This window comes from Anguilla anguilla, chromosome 15 (assembly GCF_013347855.1).
Source record: "Anguilla anguilla isolate fAngAng1 chromosome 15, fAngAng1.pri, whole genome shotgun sequence".
Classification (NCBI taxonomy): Eukaryota; Metazoa; Chordata; class Actinopteri; order Anguilliformes; family Anguillidae; genus Anguilla; species Anguilla anguilla.
The window spans coordinates 4,481,286-4,502,789 of record NC_049215.1 but is presented as its reverse complement, the minus strand read 5'-3'; the positions used below and the strand labels follow the sequence as shown (position 1 = coordinate 4,502,789).

General features: G+C 42.6%; 1 protein-coding gene across 1 annotated transcript in view; it reads right to left on the bottom strand.

Annotated features, from left to right (window-relative positions):
• The window catches only part of col28a2a (collagen, type XXVIII, alpha 2a), a 52,566-nt gene that overhangs the window by 8,610 nt on the left and 22,452 nt on the right, over window positions 1–21,504 (bottom strand). The window contains exons 12-27 of the mRNA XM_035392938.1: window positions 21,211–21,279; window positions 21,051–21,119; window positions 20,667–20,735; window positions 17,581–17,649; window positions 15,384–15,452; window positions 14,811–14,879; window positions 14,617–14,685; window positions 14,323–14,394; window positions 9,462–9,530; window positions 9,310–9,381; window positions 8,641–8,709; window positions 8,425–8,493; window positions 8,270–8,338; window positions 7,336–7,404; window positions 3,162–3,230; window positions 898–966 (exon numbers count right to left, since the gene is read on the bottom strand). Coding sequence (XP_035248829.1) covers window positions 898–966; window positions 3,162–3,230; window positions 7,336–7,404; window positions 8,270–8,338; window positions 8,425–8,493; window positions 8,641–8,709; window positions 9,310–9,381; window positions 9,462–9,530; window positions 14,323–14,394; window positions 14,617–14,685; window positions 14,811–14,879; window positions 15,384–15,452; window positions 17,581–17,649; window positions 20,667–20,735; window positions 21,051–21,119; window positions 21,211–21,279 — 1,110 coding nt within the window. The remainder of the gene's footprint in view (window positions 1–897; window positions 967–3,161; window positions 3,231–7,335; window positions 7,405–8,269; window positions 8,339–8,424; window positions 8,494–8,640; window positions 8,710–9,309; window positions 9,382–9,461; window positions 9,531–14,322; window positions 14,395–14,616; window positions 14,686–14,810; window positions 14,880–15,383; window positions 15,453–17,580; window positions 17,650–20,666; window positions 20,736–21,050; window positions 21,120–21,210; window positions 21,280–21,504) is intronic.

The following is a 21,504-nucleotide window of genomic DNA, read 5'->3' as shown; positions in this document are numbered from 1 at the left end:
TGAGTTGGCATAATTTCTAAAATCTTCCAAAAACCATTGGGGAAAAACAATTATGCCTCAATGAGTGCTTGTATATTACTGTGGAATGTTATGGTTGCATGCACAAGGCTGTGCTGAAGGAACCATTAAAACAAATACAGGGCTCTCTCTCTTTGTAATAAATTTCAAATTAAACATTCCATATACCGTTTCAAAACTTGTACTGTACAAAGCTCCTCCACATGATAAGAGATAATAGTGATATCAATCAAATCAGAACAAACTGAAAGGATGTGTGGGTTGTTTACCCTGCATGGCTATTGTCTACCCCACTTTCTATTTGCTAGTTTATTTCTGAAACAAATTGTTCAAGAAAATCAATGACCGCTGAATTTTGAAAGGGACATCTTTACATGTAAAAACCAGGTAAGATTGTATATTTATTCCATGTTTAGTAGCAGATATTGATAGTAGAATGGCTTGTTTATTTTGCTACTCAGTGAGCAACATTTCCATCACTGTATTGGTATATCTTTGGGCTATTATTGGCTTTATCTTGTTGCTATGACAGAATACAAATTTTTAGTGGTGAGAGAATATTTTATGAACTCCCAATCGGTGAGTCATGCTCGGGGGTTGTAGTTGTAGAAGAGACTACAGGGAGTGGGTGCTTGTTAAATAAATGACCTGTACGACAGTGGTGCCACTTGCAAAACTATTTAGCATCATTGTAGTGTATTGTCTACTAATAAATCTAAAACACAGAGTTTTGTCGTTTCCACTTGTAGTTTGGTTGCAGGGGCAATCTGGGCATGCCGGCATGCTGACCACTAGGGGGTTAAACATGTATTCTGCTTATGAAGTAGAAAATACAGAAGCAGGAATGCATTCTGATAATGTTGAGATCATCTTACATACCTTTGGGCCCTGTATACCCTCTCCAGGGGGTCCTGCAGGACCTGGGGGTCCTGGGCGTCCAATATTACCCTGAAACCATAAGTAGCCAGGCAAATATGATCAGGACAAACAGCAGGTTCACTGCCATACAGGAGAATATAAGAATTCATAATGAAAGGACCAGACCATTCAGCTCATCAAGAACATAAGAATACATAATGAGGAGAACAGGCCATTCAACTCACATAAAGCATAAATGCATAAGAATACATAATGAGGTGAACCGGTCAGACCATAAGAACATAATACATAAAGAACATGTACATAAATACATGAAGAACAAGTCATTCAGCCCATCTGGAACTTAAGTATACATCATAATGAGGAGAACAGACCATTCAGCCCATCTAGACCATAATAATATAATACATAATGAGAACAAGCTATTCTGAAGAACAAGCCATTTAGCCCATCTAGAGCACAAGAATATAACACATCATGAGGAGAACAGGCTATTCAGCCCAGCTAGAACATAATAATACATCATAAAGAGGAGTATAGGCCATTGAGCCCATCTAGAACATAAGAATACCTAACAATGAGGGGTACAGGCCATTGAGCCCATCTAGAACATAAGAATATGATAATACATATTGAGGAGAACCAGCTATTCAGCCCATTTAGAACATAAGAATATGATAATACATATTGAGGAGAACAGGCCATTCATCCCATCTCAAACATAAGATCATTAGAATACAGAATAAGAACAGGCCATTAAATGCATATAAAATATAAGAACACACAATGAGGCGAACACCCGCTATTTGTTACAAACACAGCTCCACACTATCCCCTTATGCCCCCGAGGATGCTGTAGTTTTTCATACACAGCATATGCGTGTGTTGGCCTGAGTGCCAAACTTCTGGCCCCAATCCAACCACAGCAGGAGCTACTCTACAAAAATCTGAGGGACAGATGTATTCACCAGGTCACTTTAGGGGCTTCACAACAAGCTCTTCACGGCAGGCATATGTAAATAGAAACAGGGGCACAATTCAGCAAAAGAAGTCAAATGATAGATTTTGTAGATAATAGAGAGAATTGTGATCTGGTTTAAGGGTTCTTCTTTCACGGATTGACATTGGTGTCTGAGAGCCTGCCGGTACGATGAGACACCGCTCTTAGCGTTCCAGAATCTGGAACAACCGGCACAAGCACTGTTCTGCCTTCCGTGTAAACTGAGAAATATTTTATCAGCTGTGTCATGGAATTGTTTCAATTGATGCTTTCCTTAACATGCTGTTTGTAATTTCAAAGTTCAAAGTACTTGCCAAGCCTGGACCAGAATCAAGTAGGAGTTTTTCTATATCCAGACTGCAAAATGTCTTAGGGTCACAAACCCTGACAGCCTTCATAAAGCATGAGCTGGCTGACTGCTTATTTTCTCCGTTTATCAAGGTTGTAATGTTCAGTGAGTTTCTCTGCTACATACTGTAGAATGTTTTAATTGTTCTGTTCTGTCTGTGCTGTGACCCTCTTGCAATTTGAAGTTTGTGTTCATGTTCATGCAGCAGAATACCAACTCCTCCATCTGGTTTTTTATAGGAGTCAGCGTAATTGTTAGAGAACATCCTTCCTGGGTAAATGCATCTCAGATGTTCTTGTTTTACATTACATTACATTACAGGCATTTAGCAGACGCTCTTATCCAGAGCGATGTACAACAAGTGCATTGGTTCACGGTGTAGAGGTGCAAAAGAAACACACTAGAGTGAAGTAAGGATCGTAGTGCCAGAAGTGACAACATCGATCAGGACTCCAACCCTGTAGAGTAACCTGTTCAGCAAACAACAATCCTACCAAGTACAAACTAGCACTGGAATCACATTTGCCTAATCAGACAAAAACAACAACAACAACAATCCTGCCAAATAAACTAACGTAATCGTATTATCCTAACTAGGTACATTGAGCTAAACTATAAGCTAGGGAGGGGTGGGGAGAGGTGTAGCCTGAAGAGATGAGTCTTCAGTCTGCATTTGAAGGTGTTTTACTACATGTTTGGTGTCTTCCACCTACACCTCAGCAAAGTGTGCTTTTTTTATTTTTTATTTTTTATTTTACAATCATACAGCATCGTTCTTGTTGTACGGCAGAAGTTGAGCCAGGTTTGCTAAAGGCTTGTTGGCAAACCAACAGAAAGAGTCAAAGTTTACAAGACTTTTCAAAGCCAGTGAAAGGCTGTCTGGCGAGCTGAATCTGGATTGAAGTCACTGCTTACCGGAAGTCCCTGCACTCCCTCGCCTGGTGGGCCAGGCAGCCCTGGTGGGCCTCGGTAGCCAACGTCCCCCTGGGTAACAACAAATAACCAGACACACACACATCTCATAACATACTAACTGAAGCACACTAGCACAGGGAATGCCACAGAGAACCCCCCCCCACGATTTCAAATTAAAACTGAAGGTGCTGTTGCCCCCAAGTAGAATAGCATTATGCTGTTTTAACAATGTGAGTTATAATGGTAACATTATGGTTTTTTTCATATGAGTTACAATTACAGCAGACACAAATGCATCAGTAAAGGGGGTCTTTCAGAACTCAGTAACACTGAAATACAAAGTGATCTCAGGATACACGCTCTACAGAAAATAGTTCCAACAGAAACTAAAAGCATATCTGAAGAGTAATGGGAGAATGTGCACATGCACATCCTCTGGAGGCGTAGCATTACTATAAAAGCTGGTTTGACATTACTTGAAGTGTATTATCTTGCTTTAGACCACAAATCCCCTCCAAATCCCTCTTTACCACAAACCCTCTAATTCTGAAATTGCCTGTATTCCTGCCATTGTAAAGCTAGCAGTTCATCAAATATTTCTGTAAATAGCCGCGTTTCCACCGCAGGAACTTTACCCCGGAACTAGGAACCTTTTGAGGAACTCAGTGCGTTTCGACCGCAGAAACTAGGGTCTAAATTTAGTTCCGGGGGCTTTATTTTACCCCCAAAAAAGTTCCTGCTTGGGGGGTAGTACTTTCCGAAAGTACAGGAACCTTTTGGGTGGAGCTTGCAGCGCTGAACATTTCTGATTGGTCGAGTACTCGCAGCATTTTTTTGTGTTTGTTTTCAGCTGCCATGTTTAAAAATATGCAGCCGCAAACCAATTTATTTTCATAATAACTTCAAATCAAACTTGTATGCAGTAGCCTAATTTTGGTTATAGCCTGCCAACGTCTTGGAATTATAACGTGTGCTCTTCTGTTCTTTTCTTGCTTTAGTATTTGTTTTATAAATTTTTTTTATAAAAAGCACTCGTGCTGGGACAGCATATTACGTACCAAAACATTCAAACGGATTAATTCGGTTGCTGAATATTTTCTTCCGGATTTTCTTTGTTAGCCCGTTGTAATTGACTCAAAACATTTGATACAGTTATGTGAGGTAGGCCATGCGGTAATTCTGCGTAATTCACATTGGTGATACAGTAAAACCAAACTGGAAATCACCTTCCGCACTTTTTGTCAGGGTAAAATAACAGGTTAATTCTAGTAATCGTCCCTTTATCTTTTTCAGACTGCCGTAATTTTACTCTGCCATTCTTCAATTCCACAAAAAGACCAGAAGACTATGGACTAATTTATGGTGCATGGTTCGCATCTGGAGGGCACACTTCGCTGCTCGGCTAGCAGTAATTTCGAAGGAAAGCAAACGGTGGCTGTACCACTACTAATTTAAATTTTCACGCAAGTCCGAGTTTTCGTTCTATTCTTTTCATTTTGTGATTAGCCTATATGGAATTGACGATGAGAAAGTAATCAAACAGCAAATTGTTTACAACGTGTGCATGTTTTCTGCTGTTGTTGCCAGTCATACATATAAATGTGAATGCATTATGTCGCTTCGGATGTCAAGACATGAAAGCGAATGTTCGCATAAAAACATAATGAATGTGTTTGAGAGGATATATAAAACAGTTACAATCTGATTATTGGCCTGTTATATCCTATTTGTTGCATAACAACGGTCCAAGTTCAACTACCAACGACAGTTTTGCTTGACAACGGTAAAATATGCCCAAACGGCTGCAGAAGAATATTTCAATTCCAGGTGATTAAATCGATAAAAAAAAAAATACAAAAGTAACCATATATAATCATTGCTGGTAACCCTTTGTATATAAGTGGAATAAACCCCTCCGGGCTGTCCTGGTTATTAGAAAATAATGTAGGCTACTTCGGTAGTAGTATGGGGTTACAGAAGAAATCATAGGACAGATGGACCGATGACAACGTCGCTTTTTCATACGTCAGTGGGCTAATTTGCCTAATCTTCGCGGGACTTTAGACCGCGGTGGAAACGCAGACAACCATGGGCTGAAGGAACCTTTTAGTTCCTTGAAAAGTAGTTCCTGGGACTACGGGTACTTTTGGTGGAAACGCGGCTAATAACTGACTTTTGAAACAGGAACTAAATGAATAGTCATCTTTCAAAATTAGTAGCTGGACAACAGGCTTCGTTAAGAAAAGAGCAGTGGACAGAATTGGATATTGGTAGATACGTGAAAATGAATTCATTTTTGAAATTGATTTTCAGTACATAGCGAGGGTACCGGAAACATGGGGATTATATTAGAATTATGAAAGAAAATATTAAAAATCACTGATTGGACATGTTCTCTTGTTTCATGCACATGGTCTTTAGGCACTGCACAGAACCTTATTCAGAGGCCAGTTGTCTTTAACCATAAAATCTCCAAAACATGAAAGAACACATTTTTGGTATTAAAATCCTTTTTTTTTCTTGTCCGTCGCTCATTTTGGAACAAGCGTGAATGCCATATAATTTAGCAATAGTGCTACGACATGCCTCTTTAGTTAATTTGAAAATGAGCCAAATTGTAATATTTTAAGATTTATATCAATGGAATTTTTTGTTTCTGTATCATTTTCATTAAATAATTTATTTTTGGAGGGAACTGTTAGCTATATAAACCTGAGAACATCATAGCTAGACAGTTAAAGCTTCAGTTGATAACTTTCTGAACAGTCACAAAGTTGTGAAACGTCTTGAAAACCAAAACATCCTGTAGCCCTGCCCACAGAGAAAGAGACACACCCTCCCATGCTTCTCTACACACCTCATCGTGAAAGCGCGTTAACATTTCTGGCAACTCCTCAACAAACAAGATTACAGACTAGCATAACTAACGCCACACTAAAAATGTCAGCTCCAAGTGTCCAGATGAAACGGAGAAATCTTTTTCACCTGGACTCTTGGACAGATGTATATCAGTCAAAGAGGTCAACTTGTGGAACAGCTGTGACAATTAATTAAAAATGTGTAATACACTTTGAAAATTTGAAAAAAAAATTAAAATAAGGTGGTAAACAAATACAAATTACAGGTATAAACTCAATAATTTGTGTTTGAAACTCTTGAATATGTTTTTTATTTTCATTTTTTGAACTTACTAAAGGGTTAAGGATATATTGTAAGAAGGGTATGTCAAATAAGCTAAGGCTTCTTCCTACACCTTTTTTGGTCATTTTAATATTGTTTCTTTTTTTTATACACCTTTTGGAAAAATTACTTCTTATTATTTACTGATATCTATGTACACTCATCTTTGTAAAGAAAATGTTAATGACCGAAATAAACTATCTATGCTAGTGAAACATTTTTATACATGAAAATTCTTGAACAAAGCTATCCTCTATTCTAGACTAACAGTTACCTAATACGCCAGGGTGCCCGACCCTGTTCCTGGAGATCTACCGTCCTGTAGGTTTTCATTTCAACACTTATTTGTCACACCTGATTCTACTCATTTGCAGTTGAATGAGATCTCTAGCTGTTGAATGAGATGTACTTTGTTAGGTTGGGACAGAAAACTTGCTGGATGGTAGATCTCTAGGAACAGGGTTGAGCAGCCCTGCAAAACGCCAAGCCCCAATTTGGTACTCTGCTGGACGTTTTATAATGCTGTCTGCTGTCAGAAAGGTCCTATCAGGAAGGTCCATTTGTAAAATGTCTAGCAAGGCTTTCTGGCACTCTGCACAGATCTGTCTGACAAGTAATGTTAACTTTCCTAGCTAGCCTAGGTAAACTAATTTCACCAACCACACAGACAACTTTAGCAAACATTCCATTCTTCCTAGAGCTAGCCACCAAATAAAGTAACATTATCAATAATAGCTACCTAGCTACTTCAGTGAATAAATTCATTTCAGGTAACTTACTTAATTGGCTTACAAACAAGTCTAGGTAAATTAGCGTTGAAATTTAGATGGGGACTATTAACAGTCACAGCTCATAAGAGAATGAATTAAACTGTGCCTGCCTAAAAGTTGTTAGCAAATATATTAAAAATACCGGGAGAATAGAATGGCTCAGCAAACGGGGATCACTCGTTGTTGTTGCCATAACGCCCTATCTATGCTGACTGACTGCATACCTTTGGTCCAGGAAAGCCCTGCCCCTCGGGACCTGGATCTCCGGTAGGTCCTGGAAGGCCTGGAGGGCCCTTAAACAGAAAAAAACACAGATCAGAGGAACAGAACCACACAGTTTGGGCAAGAGGAGTAGTCAGTTCAAGCACTGAGAAAGTATCTGGTCTTTTCTCCAAATCACTTTCCAAATGCCTCAAGCACTCAAGCAATGCCTTTGCACTACAGGCTGATGATATACACACACAAATGATGATTACATTACTCACAGGTCATCCATCCATCCATTCATTATCTATACCCGCTTAACCTGGGCAGGGTCACGGGGGGTGACTCACAGGTCAATTAAAGCTAATCAGCTGTTTACCTTATTAGGCTTTCAGTGACAGCAACACAGAGGAGTGCCATGGAAGAGACTGGTGATTTGCTGTGATTCTGGTCAATATTCAGAAATGCAGCAGAGACTGACGAGGAACAATTGAGCACTAGTTCTAGAGCTAGTGAAGCATAAGAACCTGTAACATTGCAGTTTACCAGTTGTGAGGTGTTTGTGGCAGTTACTGCTTGTCAGCTAGTTAGCTAAATAGATTGAACTTGTTGAACTGTTGAGGATTTCTAGCCAAATATTAAGTTAAATAACTGTAAAGCTAGTTATGATATCTTTACTATACACATGTTTCAGTTTATATTGAACATGGTGTATCAGACCTAGTCAAAGGTCAAATACATTCAAAAACTCCAGATGCAGGTAAAATCTAAAAACACATCTGAAGATCCCTGATTTTCAACGACATCTAACAACCAAATTTTTCTGCCATACGATGTATTTATGCATACATTTAGTTTAGTAAGTTCCCAGTAATGTACAGGGATGTTAATGGTGTCTAAAGGGTTAAAGTATTTAAGGTCATTATTTGACCCAGGTCTGTGGCGTATACTCACTATAGGGCCTGGGTATCCTTCACCTTTTGGACCCACTGGACCATGTGGGCCAGGGTCACCCCGGTCTCCCTGGAAAGGAGCATTCAGTGAACATTTATTGACACTGCAGGCGGACGACAGTCCTACTTTTGGAGGTGTTTTTTCACAGCTGTTACCTTGGGACCGGGCAGTCCATAGCCTGTCTCTCCTACAGGTCCAGCATGACCAGGTGGACCAATATCCCCCTAGAAAAATACAGTGAGTTCATATCCACTCTTTTCATGATTAGGATATGATAGGATATGAAATGTTGCTGTCAAATCCTTGGGAGGATTAACCTGAATCTCAGTGAGAGGAACCTGTCTCCTTAACTTGGGAGAGGATACTCTTACCTTTGGTCCGGAGATGGAACGTCCTGCAGGCCCAGGTAGACCTAGTCTGCCAGGTAAACCAGGCTCCCCCTGAAAGAGAAGAGCACTCACTGTGAGTCTCACTGGCAGTGTTACAAACTCACTCAGACTCACTCAGATTCACTCACTCAGACTCAGTGTGTGTTAGGGTTGCCAATTGCCCTGTTTTTGACCGAAATGTCCAGTTTTCAAATTATTTGTACTGGCCTAGTTTGTGGTTCTACCCAGACAATATAAGGATGCTGGTCTGAGTAATTGTTTGAAAACAATTTCCGTTAATTCGTAATGAATTTCTGTCTCAACCACCCTCTGGTGCTTGATGCGTTACGATGGCTACCCACCTCCACCCGCCCGGTCTGCGAAAAGTTCTGAGAGCAATAGCAACCACATGTTGTATGAATTGAACAGTTTCTTGGAAAAAACTTAAATGTTTCAAAATTATTTCATAATAGTGCAAGGGAATACAGTCTGTGCTTTCAGAAGAATCCTTTTTATTGTGCTAGTAATGAACTGGTTCGCCATCTTAAACCTTGAACACACAGGTAATATAACTCATCATCAGTCAATCAATCAAATTTATTTACAGTAATATCAAAGGATTTGTCACAAAACGCTTCACAGTTTGAACTAAATTCTAATTAAAGTTCTAACCTTGGCACCTGATGGCCCAGCAATGCCAGGAGGTCCGGGTAACCCACGGATGCCCCTCTGACCCTGGTCTCCCTGGGAGGGAATTGGAACACAAGTTAGTCTCATGAGCTGAGTGTGTGAAGATAGACTGAAAGAGCAGAAAGGCTGCTTACCTTCTCACCCTGAGTACCTGTCCCCGCTGGCCCCTCTTGACCTCGGAGGCCTGATGCACCGGGTTCACCCTGCAGAGAACACAGAGTACACAGCCCGTTAGCCCTGCGGCGCAGAGAGAATCCCATTAGCACTGCAAGCACAGAGCGCAGCCTGTTAGCCCTGCAGCGCAGAGAGCAGCCTGTTATCCCTGCGGCGCAGAGAGCAGCCTGTTAGCCCTGCAGCACACAGAGTGCAGCCCGTTAGCACTGCAGCACACAAAGCACAGCTTGTTAGCCCTGCAGCACACAGAGTGCAGCCCGTTAGCACTGCAGCACACAAAGCACAGCTTGTTAGCCCTGCGGCACACAGAGTGCAGCCCGTTAGCACTGCAGCACACAAAGCACAGCTTGTTAGCCCTGCGGCGCTCAGAGCGCAGCCCGTTAGCACTGCAAGCACAGAGCGCAGCCCGTTAGCCCTGCAGCACACAAAGCACAGCTTGTTAGCCCTGCGGCGCTCAGAGCGCAGCCCGTTAGCACTGCAGCATACAGAGCGCATAGCCACTTGTAACCCGTGTTAGTCAGTCGGGCATGCCAAAGCCGCATATGAAAGTTATCATCTGACTGTATGCAAATTTGGCTGCGGGCTGTAGCTTGAAAAGAAGCAGGCTTGCAATGCCACCTGTTTCAGAGGAGAAATGCAGATGTCTACATTCTCCCAAATCAGCAGTGGATTGTGCATGAATGAGACTGAAGTTGTAAATAGCTAACTGCAATAGCCAGCAACTTCAGTGGGAACCACATTGGTTGTCAATAAAAAAAAATCCTCAGTGTTAACAGTATGGACAGGAAAATGGAGCTTTAGGACATAAACAGTACTAATCTGAGACGTTTTTAGCCAGATGATGTTTTTAATTCAACATATTTGAAACTTGAGAATGATGATGATGATGACAGTAGTATATTTGTAGGTCTATCTTGCATTCAATCTAACAATTATTTTCATACAATCATACTAATTGGGATTCATGTTGATAAATATGAGTGGACAGGAGGATGAGCGTGAGCAACTATTCTCAATGTGACAACCATTTTGTTTCACTTTTGTGACTGGTAGCCTATATTCCTTTTTTTATTTCAATTCCAACCTTGGTAATGAAGTAATATTTTTCACCGGGTTGTCCACGTTTATATAGCCTGCATGACACAACACGATAAGAAGTATCTAAGATGCGCTTTTAGTAGTCCATCTTCGGAACATTGTACTTTGACCACGGCAGACCCACGTCAATAACATCCGCCGTCGCATAATTACGTAGCCTAGTGTAAGTGCAGTCCTTATGAATTCTCCTTCACATCTTTCCTTAACCTCATGACGTTTTCCATCGAGGTCAAGGAAAAGTGGTTAGGAAAAAACATAGGTAATTTCTTTGAATATTCGGACGCAGCCCTAGTCCTTGCTGGAGTTCATGATTCCATTGGGGTCATTCTTATATTCCCAGGGTCCTATGTTCCCCAGTTTTATATGGCACATAATGGGAACATGACAAAGGGTCCTATGTTCCCCAGCTCTACATGAAATCTTATCTGTGTTCAGTAGATAGAGACAGAGACAGTAAATCAATGATTTTCTGTCTTACTCCAGAAAACGATGTCAGCTCGGTTTATAAGCAAACAAATGGCTTAGCTATGCTCAGAGGTCCTCAATAATAAATAAAAAAATTGTTCACAACGTTTCGTCAGGTGCAGTAGAACTTAGGACCCTGGGAACATAGATATGCTCCCATTCCATTTACCTCAACACAAATCTGAGGACCAATTGATGAAAAACAACCCCATAACGTCAGTGTTGCATTTCACTGTAGATAGGATGTCATTTTCATCATAAATGTCTTCCTTCGCCATTGTCAAACCCATGGTGTGGATCTGCATGGTCAAAAAGGTCGACTTTTGGTCTCAACTTACTACGACACCTGGTTACAGTTCCAATGTACACAAGTTCCAGTGGTGAACAATGCTTGATGGGAACCAGGTGCCTTAATATGGAACACTACAGATCAAGGAATATGGAGGGGTTTTGGTACCTCAACAGACCAGATTTTAAGGGGGATCCTTCCCAGGCCTGTGATTGCACTCAGAGCAAGTTGGGGGTTAAAGTTAATTAACTGTGAAATGGTCTGGGTGGCAACTACCCAGATGATAAAAATATTATTAGTCAGCATTGGCCCATTAATATCTGCTTAGGGTGTTTGAAAATTCTGTTGGGTTTACAAAGAGTGGCCATTGGCCCTTGTGTTAAACGTGTCAGATCAATGCTGACCCGATATTAAATACAAGCATAACAACCAATCGAGCCAGCGTTTGCTTATATTAATTGCCTTTGAGTTCATTTTGAATGGCTTGAATTTTCTGGTTGACTAAACTGATGTAACACTTATTAAAATGAACTGAATGAAATTTTAAATGTAAGTAAAATAAAACTTAACGTTATATAAGCAAACCTGTCAGTGTTCCCAATAGGACCCAGCACAGAAACTGCTCTTGTTTGTCATATGTTTCTTTTCTTCTCCCAAACAAGCGTCTTTTTATAGGCGCTTGTGCTTCTCTGTATCACTGTCTGCTGCTTTTAATAACATTGATCACCAAATCCTCCTGTATTAGCTTGAAAAATGATGGCCGTCTAACAGGAACTGTGTCACCTGCTTTAAATCATAAGTATTCACTTAGTGCAGCCAAATGGCATCTCTTCTGAAAGTCTTACGTAAATTACAGAATTCATCTGGTCCAAAATTTTGTCATAAAGCATTACGCGGGTTCAGACCAGCATACTTGAGCAATCTTCTTTCTCCCTATCAGCCAAATACGGCGCTGTGAGCTCAGGAAGTAGGCTGTCATGCAGTGCCAAAAGCATCAACGCTTAAAAGCAGAGGCACATATTTTAGCTGATGGGCCCCTCAGCAGGGGCTGGAATAACCTTCCCCAGGACATGGGGCAAGCAGAAAAAGGTTGGATCTTTAAATTCAGGCTCAAAAGTGTTTTTTTTTAGCCTTGTGTTCAAAGCCCATTCATTGCAACCACCAAGTACTCAGCAAAGCCTTCTGAAAAATATAGTAGCCTAGCTAACTGCAGAAATGTCCAACTAAGGAGTTATAAATGTTGGGAACGCAACACAAATGGGTAGCCATTGTTCTTTTTTTAAGCAACTATAGTAGAATTTCAGTTGAGCATTTAGCAGCTATGCTAGCTGCCCCTACCTCTCTACAGCTGCCCCCATCTCCTCTCAGCTGCCCCCATGTCTCCACAGCTGTCCCCACCCCTCTCAGCTGCCCCCACCTCTCTCAGTTGCCCCCACCCCTCTCAGCTGCCCCCACCTCTCTCAGTTGCCCCCACCTCTCTCAGCTGCCCTCATCTCTCTACAGCTGCCACCCTGTCTCTCCTGCTAAACTCAGATCATGTGCAGGGCTATGAACTTTAGATCATGTGCAGGGCTATGAGCTTTAGATCATGAGCAGGGCTATGAGTTTTAGATCATGTGCAGGGCTATGAGCTTTAGATCATGAGCAGGGCTATGAGCTTTAGATCATGAGCAGGGCTATGAGCTTTAGATCATGAGCAGGGCTATGAGTTTTAGATCATGAGCAGGGCTATGAGTTTTAGATCATGTGCAGGGCTATGAGCTTTAGATCATGAGCAGGGCTATGAGCTTTAGATCATGAGCAGGGCTATGAGCTTTAGATCATGAGCAGGGCTTTCAATGTAATTCTGTCCTCTAACAGCAAGCGTTTTCTGCAGCCAGTAGAGTTCTGTGAAGCAATCGACAAATTATTGTACCTTAATCATCCCAATGAATCAATCAGTTGCCGCATGGGTGCCCAGTCTTATCTAAGAAAAGCTGGAGTTGGTGCGGGATTTTGTTCTAGCCCAGGACTAGAACACTGATTTAGCTTGCAAACTGACACTGATTTATCTGATTACCTAATCTGGGTTTTAAATCCTGACCCTGTTTGCACTTTTGAGGCAAGACTAGGGGTGCGTTCCAACCGCTTATTTTTTCTTCTTTCCTTGCCTCCTTTCCCAGTATGGAAAGCCAAAAGGGTCAGAAATATGTGAAATTAACACGTGTAATCATACGTTGTCAACGTCAACTCATTCCATTTTATCTCCTTGCTTCCTTTCCTTGCTCCTAGCTCCACCCATCGGAGAACGCAAGGAAAGGACACGGGGACGGATGAATCAAGGAAATGTGTATATGGCAACTGGAATGTCTTTCCTCTTTCACACGTAAGTTTGAAGCCACGTCAAATACAGACGTGGCAAATTGGAAGAGGTGGATCCACAGGTCGATCATTATACATCACGCGTCCCAAAAAAATACTTCCCCAAAGGATGCACTTGTGTTTCTTTTAATGGGTTGGAATATCCGTTAAATGCAAAAGGTGGCGCTCCTTGATCGATTTCCGAGTCAGTCAGGGACCTTGGAGACAAATGACCAATAAAATAAGCAATTGGAATACTCCCACATCGAGAACGTGTGATTCCAGACGTCTATTCCATGTATATGACCCATTTGGCCTTCCATACTAGGAAAGGAGGCAAGGAAAGGAAGCAAGGAGGTGAAAAATAAGAGGTTGGAACACATCCTCCATACTGCTTTATAGACTTGCGCCCTTGCACTAACAAACTCTCTAATTCAACTAGTCCCTAATTGTACAATTGTTTGCAGTCCTCTTGAGTTGTTACCGGTGATTATTGCTACTAGAGAGCTTACAGTAATGCCTTAAACATAAGGTCCTTTCTCAGGTCACATATTCATTATATGGCCATGGCTATGTACCTGTGATGGTGTATCTAAAGTTGCACATAGAACTATAGTGAGGTGATTTACCTTTTGTCCAGGTGCACCATCTTCACCAGGAAGCCCAGGCAAACCAGCCAAGCCGGAAGCCCCTGGCTCGCCCTGAAAGAGGGTAGGAAAATGTGTAAGGATTTAAAGGAACAGGTCATTCTAATATACCATGATTAAACATAAAAATATGACAAATACTTCCACTGCCTTTGGGACAATTTATTATTCCAGCACCAGTCATGGTTCATGAAATAAAGCTGCTATTTGTTGCTTAATTGGAGGGACTGTATAATTGGGCAAAATGAAATGTTCTTTCTACAGGTGAGGGGTTACCTTTGGTCCAGGTTCACCGGCCCCTCTCTCCCCTGTCGCCCCTGATTCTCCCGGCAGACCTTGCTCTCCCTGTACATGTGAAAATGATCAGACAGAATTAGCAGTAACCGGGAAGTGCCAGCGCTGTTTTGAAAGGTGATCGTTTCTGGCGGCGTGGGTGTTAGGTGAATGTCAGAGAGGAGAATGGTGCTCACCTTCGGTCCTGGGAAGCCCTCTCCTGGTGGCCCCCGACCGCCTGGTGGGCCCCGGGGCCCCTCTACACCCTGCAATGAAAATGAACAGAATGCCAACACTGGAGCCCCACTGCTCTGTATGGTGTGCACCGAGACCCCGTATATCAGTCTGTATGGTGTGCACCGAGACCCCATGTATCAGTCTGTATGGGGTGCACCGAGACCCCATATATCAATCTGTATGGGGTGCACTGAGACCCCATATATCAGGCTGTATGGTGTGCACCGAGACCCCATATATCAATCTGTATGGGGTGCACCGAGACCCCGTATATCAGTCTGTATGGTGTGCACCGAGACCCCGTATATCAGTCTGTATGGGGTGCACCGAGACCCCATATATCAGTCTGTATGGGGTGCACCAAGACCCCACATATCAGTCTGTATGGTGTGCACTGAGACCCCATATATCAGTCTGTATGGGGTGCACCGAGACCCCATATATCAGTATATAATGTGTGCGCTGGAATCTATGCGAACCCCTACATGTTAGTCTTTGTGTGATAAACATAGCTGAGGTGCCAGTCCACCTACCTTCTCTCCTGTAATACCCGCTCCGGGCAGGCCAAGCGTTCCTGGGAAACCGATGGGTCCGACCTCCCCCTGCATACCAGAGAGAGCGTCACAGGCGTAGCATCATACATTACGAGCGTGCAATTTAATCGATTTATGTTCCAATAGTTCAGCAATTTATGAGCACAATATCTTGCTTATGTACATGTGCCCTTTCCACATTCCTCCCATTGTGTTACATCACAATCGGTCCGAACAGTACTGCAGAACCAGCAGCACTGTTTCTGGTGTAATGGCCGAGCTGCGCTGGCGGTTTAGTGCTGCTGAGTCTGGTGCTGCTGCACCCACCTCAGCTGTGTAGATAAGCCCATGAACTGCCTGTATTTAACATGGACTGAAGGTTAGCCCGTGAACTGCCTGTATTTAACATGGACTGAAGATTAGCCTCTGAACTGCCTGTATTTAACATGGACTGAAGATTAGCCTGTGAACTGTCTGTATTTAACATGAACAGAAGATTAGTTTGTGAACTGCTTTTATTTAACATGGACTGAAGATTAGCCTGTGAACTGGCATTATTTAACATGAATAGAAGATTAGCCTGTGAACTTCCTTAATTTAACACGGACAGAAGATTAGCCTGTGAACTGCCTGTATGTAACATGGACTGAAGATTAGCCTGTGAACTGCCTGTATGTAACATGGACTGAAGATTAGCCTGTGCACTACCTGTATTTAACACGGACAGAAGATTAGCCTGTGAACTGCCTGTATTTAAATATATAAATACAGGCAGTTCACTTTAAATGTATTTAAATAACATAAATATATAAAATTTTAAAAAATCTCTGTAAATGTTTTTTTAATAATGTTGAGTGATACATATTTTCCCATCAGAAACATTTTTAATTTGTTGGTGAAGAGTAAAAATATTTGATTGCATTAAAATTTTAAGGTGAATACTTTTGGAAGGGGGTGAATACTTTCGGAAGGAACTGTAGCTACTATGATTAATTAGGATCCTCTGATTCAAATTTCTCCCAATAACAGAGTAACATCTGTGTGGAGAGACCCATTCTAAGCTGCAAGTCAAGTTTTAAAAAAAATAATTACATAGCACAGCTGGTCTGTGTTGCATCCCTTTTGGTGTTCATTGATATGGAATGTTCAACCTCTTTAGCCCAGTGCCATCTTTGCCAAGTGGTGATCTTGAGGTACGATTTGAGCAGCCTCAGTGCGACTCTTTCTAACATCTCTTTGAATTCATTCCAGTCTCTTTTTTTAAAAATCCGTCCTCGTGCCTCGTGTGCCACATGTGCTATGTCTGTAACTGACGTGGCTTCAAACTGATGCCTGACTCAGCAAGGACATTGCATTTGCATTATATGTGTTGCCTCAATTTTCCCATCCTTGTGTCTCATCCTTGCCTCTCTTCCTCAAGTACTCCACTAAGTGGAGCTAAGGAGCAAGGAAAGGATGCAAAGAAGTAATGCAAGAAGTGAAAATAAGTGATTGGAATTAACTCTTAGGCTCGGGGGTGTGGCACTAGTAACTCAGAAACTCAGAGGGCTTAAGGGTAACTTTATATTGCAGTCATCAACAGCAGAAGCGTTACTTACAGGCACACACAGCTGAGGCTAAATTGAATTGAGACACACAGCTGAGGCTGAACCTATAAGCACACAGCTGAGGCTAAATTGACCGACACACACAACTGAGGCTGAACCTACAGACACACACAGCTGAGGCTGAACCTACAGACACACACAGCTGAGGCCTGAATCATGATTCAAATTGAATTGCAGATAGACCAAAGATTCACATGCCTGCAAAAGAATCATCCATTCAGTTTTCGCGTATTTACATGTTTGTATTGCATTTGCGTCACTACTCTTAGCTTTCATCGTGAGAGCTTTTGTATTACATCCATTTGCATGTAAAAGAAGAAAGCAAGATTACAAATTTATGCTAGTCACAGAAATGCACAGAATACTCCATTGTTAGTGACAGAATAACCCCACAGCAGTTAGACCTTCAAGTGTCTCCATTTTGTCTTTGTACATTCCTTAGCTCAGCCCTGAAGGAAAGCACACATTCAGGATTAACTCCCCCCCGCCCCCCGTACTGCTTGGGTACTTTGCGCCCCATGTCTGGCATGGGTGCCACATGTTTATGGAAGTGGGGAAGCCTTTGATTAGCGGACGTATTTACGACCTACCTTTTCACCTTTAGTTCCCAATCCGGTACTGCCTCTGGGCCCCCTGGGTCCATCCAGCCCGCGGTCTCCCTGCAGAGAGGAGAGCAGAGTCTAGTACCGCGCGCACGCCATCGGACCTCCGCCAGCCGCAGGGGCAGCCACTGAGAAAGACTACAACTACCAGGCTGCACAAACCCGTCATCGTTTACTTTGTGCTCGTGTTCTGACTTCAGATTAAGCTTAATGTAGTCCATAGAGGACTGCAGGAGGACTGCAGGAGGTCTACCCACTTGATGTATTTTTTTTAATCACTTTATTCAGGTGGGAAGGGGGTGCAGACATGGGTCACCATGCAGAAAGTTCCCCTGGGCACCGCAAGCCCCAGCTGTAAGATCTCCCCTGTCATGGTCTTTCAGCATGTGCTGAACGCAGGTATGCAAAGCATGTTATCGTACATTTAGGTTGAGATGGATGAAGTCACTGTTTCTGAACTTTAAGCCCGTAGCTGCATTTTTTCTACACTGTGTTTCATCCCTGCCATTTCACTGAGACAGGTATTTAGGAGAATTCAGTCTTGAATCTAAAAGGAGAGAGCTTTGTGTTAATTCATAGCAGAGCACATCTGTGCTTGTATGAGAAACGTAACGTCAGCAGGATGAAAAGCAGAATTGTCTACTGTGCAATTTCAGATGAGCTGATTAATTATCGGAGGAGTTTTGGTCTTTTGGTGTATTTTCTAGGAAAAACGCGATGATATAACTACAGAAAACATGCCGAAACTTGATGATACGGCCTCAGCCAGGAATGGCTGTGATGGTGGTAACAGTTGCAAAGTTCCACCTGAATTGCTTTTAAAATCATTCCATTCATTGTTCGCACATGCCAGCTTTGGTTACTGTAGCAACCAATTCTAGGAGTCACAATACAGTATTGAGCACACAAGAACCTTGCTTCTTCCAGCACTTCATTTTAACAAGGGTGGGTAAGAGAAGCCTAAGCAATCATGTTCTGGACGAACAGTTAACAAGTAGATACTGGATTTAAAAAAATAGTTCTCTTTGCATTTCCAGTATTATGAAGAAGGAAAATAAACTCAAAACAGCATTTCTCATGAATGGAGAAAAATGCCTTAATTTCTCTCCGTAATCCTCTCAACTGAAATGTATCATTTCTAAGTGAAATTCAAAACATCCTGGATACACTAGACACAGGGATATTAACAAAGAGAGGAGATTTCAATTTCACATGTTATAAAAATGAAGATAAAAATAGTACTGAATGTCCAGCAAAAGAACAAATTTAATTGGTATCCTAGTATTCCTGCATGTAGACATGAAGTATCAAACCTTTTCCGTCACCCCTTAAGATGTCATCTGAGGTCATATCCTCATTTGCACTGGACAACATGTCATTCGGCAGAATAATATTTTCAGGCCAGTTAGAATTTGGTCTGGTACCAATAACTCACAGCTGCAGGCTAAGAAATGACTTCCTCCAATATCGGGATGTGGTTGAGCCAGTTGAACAGCTGGAAATGCTGAAGAGCCATTATGCTAAAGAGCTTTCACCAATGATGCAGAAGGACAGCTGCCTCTCCTGTCACGGATGGACTGCCCCACTGCCTGAAGCGGCCCACCCAGGTCACACCTGGAAACGCGCAGCCGACGGGCTTCCTCCCCAGGTACAGAGCCAAAATGGACGCCCGTTCCAGTGCTCCCACATCGCCTGTTCAGCTGCTCTGGCAAATATGTGGAGAATGCTTCAATGGCATCTCCCTCCCTGGGGAGCCTGTCTTTAGCAGCGGAGCTTCCTGTGGACAATGCTGTTGATCGCGATAACCTTTGATGTAAGGCGGTGATGTAACGGCCGTTGCCAAGACATTTGATGGGCTCAACTGCTCTGAGTGTATAGCGCCAAGGAAAAGTTTGTGAAGCTATTAGGCTGGTCCACATTTTTAAATACTATGATCTTTATCTAAATCCTAATAAAAGAAGCCGATAAACCTCATTACACAAATGACATAAATAACTTGTACGATTCATTTAACAGAATGATCCGACTTTAAATATCCTCACGTGCAGAGCTATGCAAACCTTTAAACCTCCTTAGGTTGCAACAACTTCAGCAAAAGACTAAACATCAGATTTATAGTCTGTCGATCTCTGAGATCATCTCTGATTAATCTTGGCTCATTCTTCTACCCAGAACCGCTTCAGCTTGGTGACACTTGTGGGCTTCCTCGCATGAACAGCTCCCTTCAGGTGCCGTCGCACAGCATTTCCATGGGTTTTGAGTCTGAAATTTGGCTCCTAGACGCTGCATTTCTTCAGCCATTGTGCTGCAGATCTGCTTTAATGTTTAGGATCTCTGTCATGCCTGGAAGGCTTCGGGTCCACAGCGGGAGCTGAACAAGGTTCTTTTGTCAGAAGATCTTGGTACATCCTGGTGGTCGCGATACCATCCATCTTAAAAAGTGCTCCAGGTCCGATACATGCGAAACGGCTCCAAAACAATAAGTAGGCATGTGGTTCATTTTGACATTACTTTTACTCCTCAGATCCTAATAGCACTGATGTCCAGAAATCCTGTGTCACGTGACAGTAAGGTACCATTTCAGGTGTGATTCAGAGAGTTTTGCTGCCACGGCATGGGGCTTGGATTCCACCAAAGCTTTGCTCATGTGTATGTAAAAATAAGCTTGCAGAGCATGTGAATTAATTTTTTTCCTCCTTGTTCTACCCAATGAGTCTTGGCACAGTCATTTCATGCTCATGTGAGTGCTGAAGAGTTCCTTTGCATTTCCCAGGCAATCCGTCTGGACTATTGCCATGTAGAAGGAACTTGGGCAGTAATCATTTGTCTAATGGACATGTTGGGCTAAGTTTGTTGTTAAGGTGCCTGGCATTCCGTTCCGCTAAAATGCAGTCTTTACAGAGGATTAATGCATGATTATTCATAGGCCTCTTTAAAAATAGCCAACTTTGCTTAAATCTGTAAATATTGTAATTTTGGATACGCAAATCACAGTGCAATAGGACGACTTAAAGAGAATCCAAAAGAAGAAAAAAGGATCTGATTCTGGGTGCTTTTACGGTGCATTTTCTTACTTTTGGTCCAGGAAATCCTTCTCCTTGGGGCCCCTTCTCTCCTTGAACCCCCTGTGGCCCTTGAGACCCCTGGAAAAAAAGAGCCTCATTACGACAATAGTGCCATGGCTTCTGCCATAAATACAGCAGAGTATGTACAGTACGCTGACAGCAGGTCACGCCCACTTTCCTGTGCCAGGACTATTCAGTTCTAATGATGAGGCTGCAGCTTTGTCCGAGCACGTTTGGCCTCCATTCCCTGCTCAGGAGCTGTGAGACTGACAGCTGGTGTATCTGAACTCATGCGAGTTTGAAAGAGCCACAGCTAAGATACATTGATGTGTATGCTGTGCTTTCAGTGTTCAGAATACAGTACTTATGGTCCCTGTAGAGCTGTCCACTTACGGGCTGGCCTGGTTCTCCTACACCCGGCGGACCGGGGGGACCCGGTCGCCCCTGGAAACCCATATCACCCTGCGGATAAAATGCACGCAGTGAGGAAAAGCAGACGATGCTGAAAGCTCCACACAGTAAATGTTACAGACGCGATAGTCGGCCTCGTTACCTTGGGTCCAGCAAGGCCAATGCCTGTTTCTCCTATCATTCCAGGTGGACCGGCAGGCCCCCGTTCTCCCTGCAGAAACAAATACAGCAGCAGGTTACAGAAACGAATGCAGCAGCAGCGTACAGAAACTAATGCAGCAGCAGCGTACAGAAACTAATGCAGCAGCAGTGTACAGAAACTAATGCAGCAGCAGCGTACAGAAACTAATGCAGCAGCGTACAGAAACTAATGCAGCAGCAGCGTACAGAAACTAAAGCAGCAGCAGCGTACAGAAACTAATGCAGCAGCGTACAG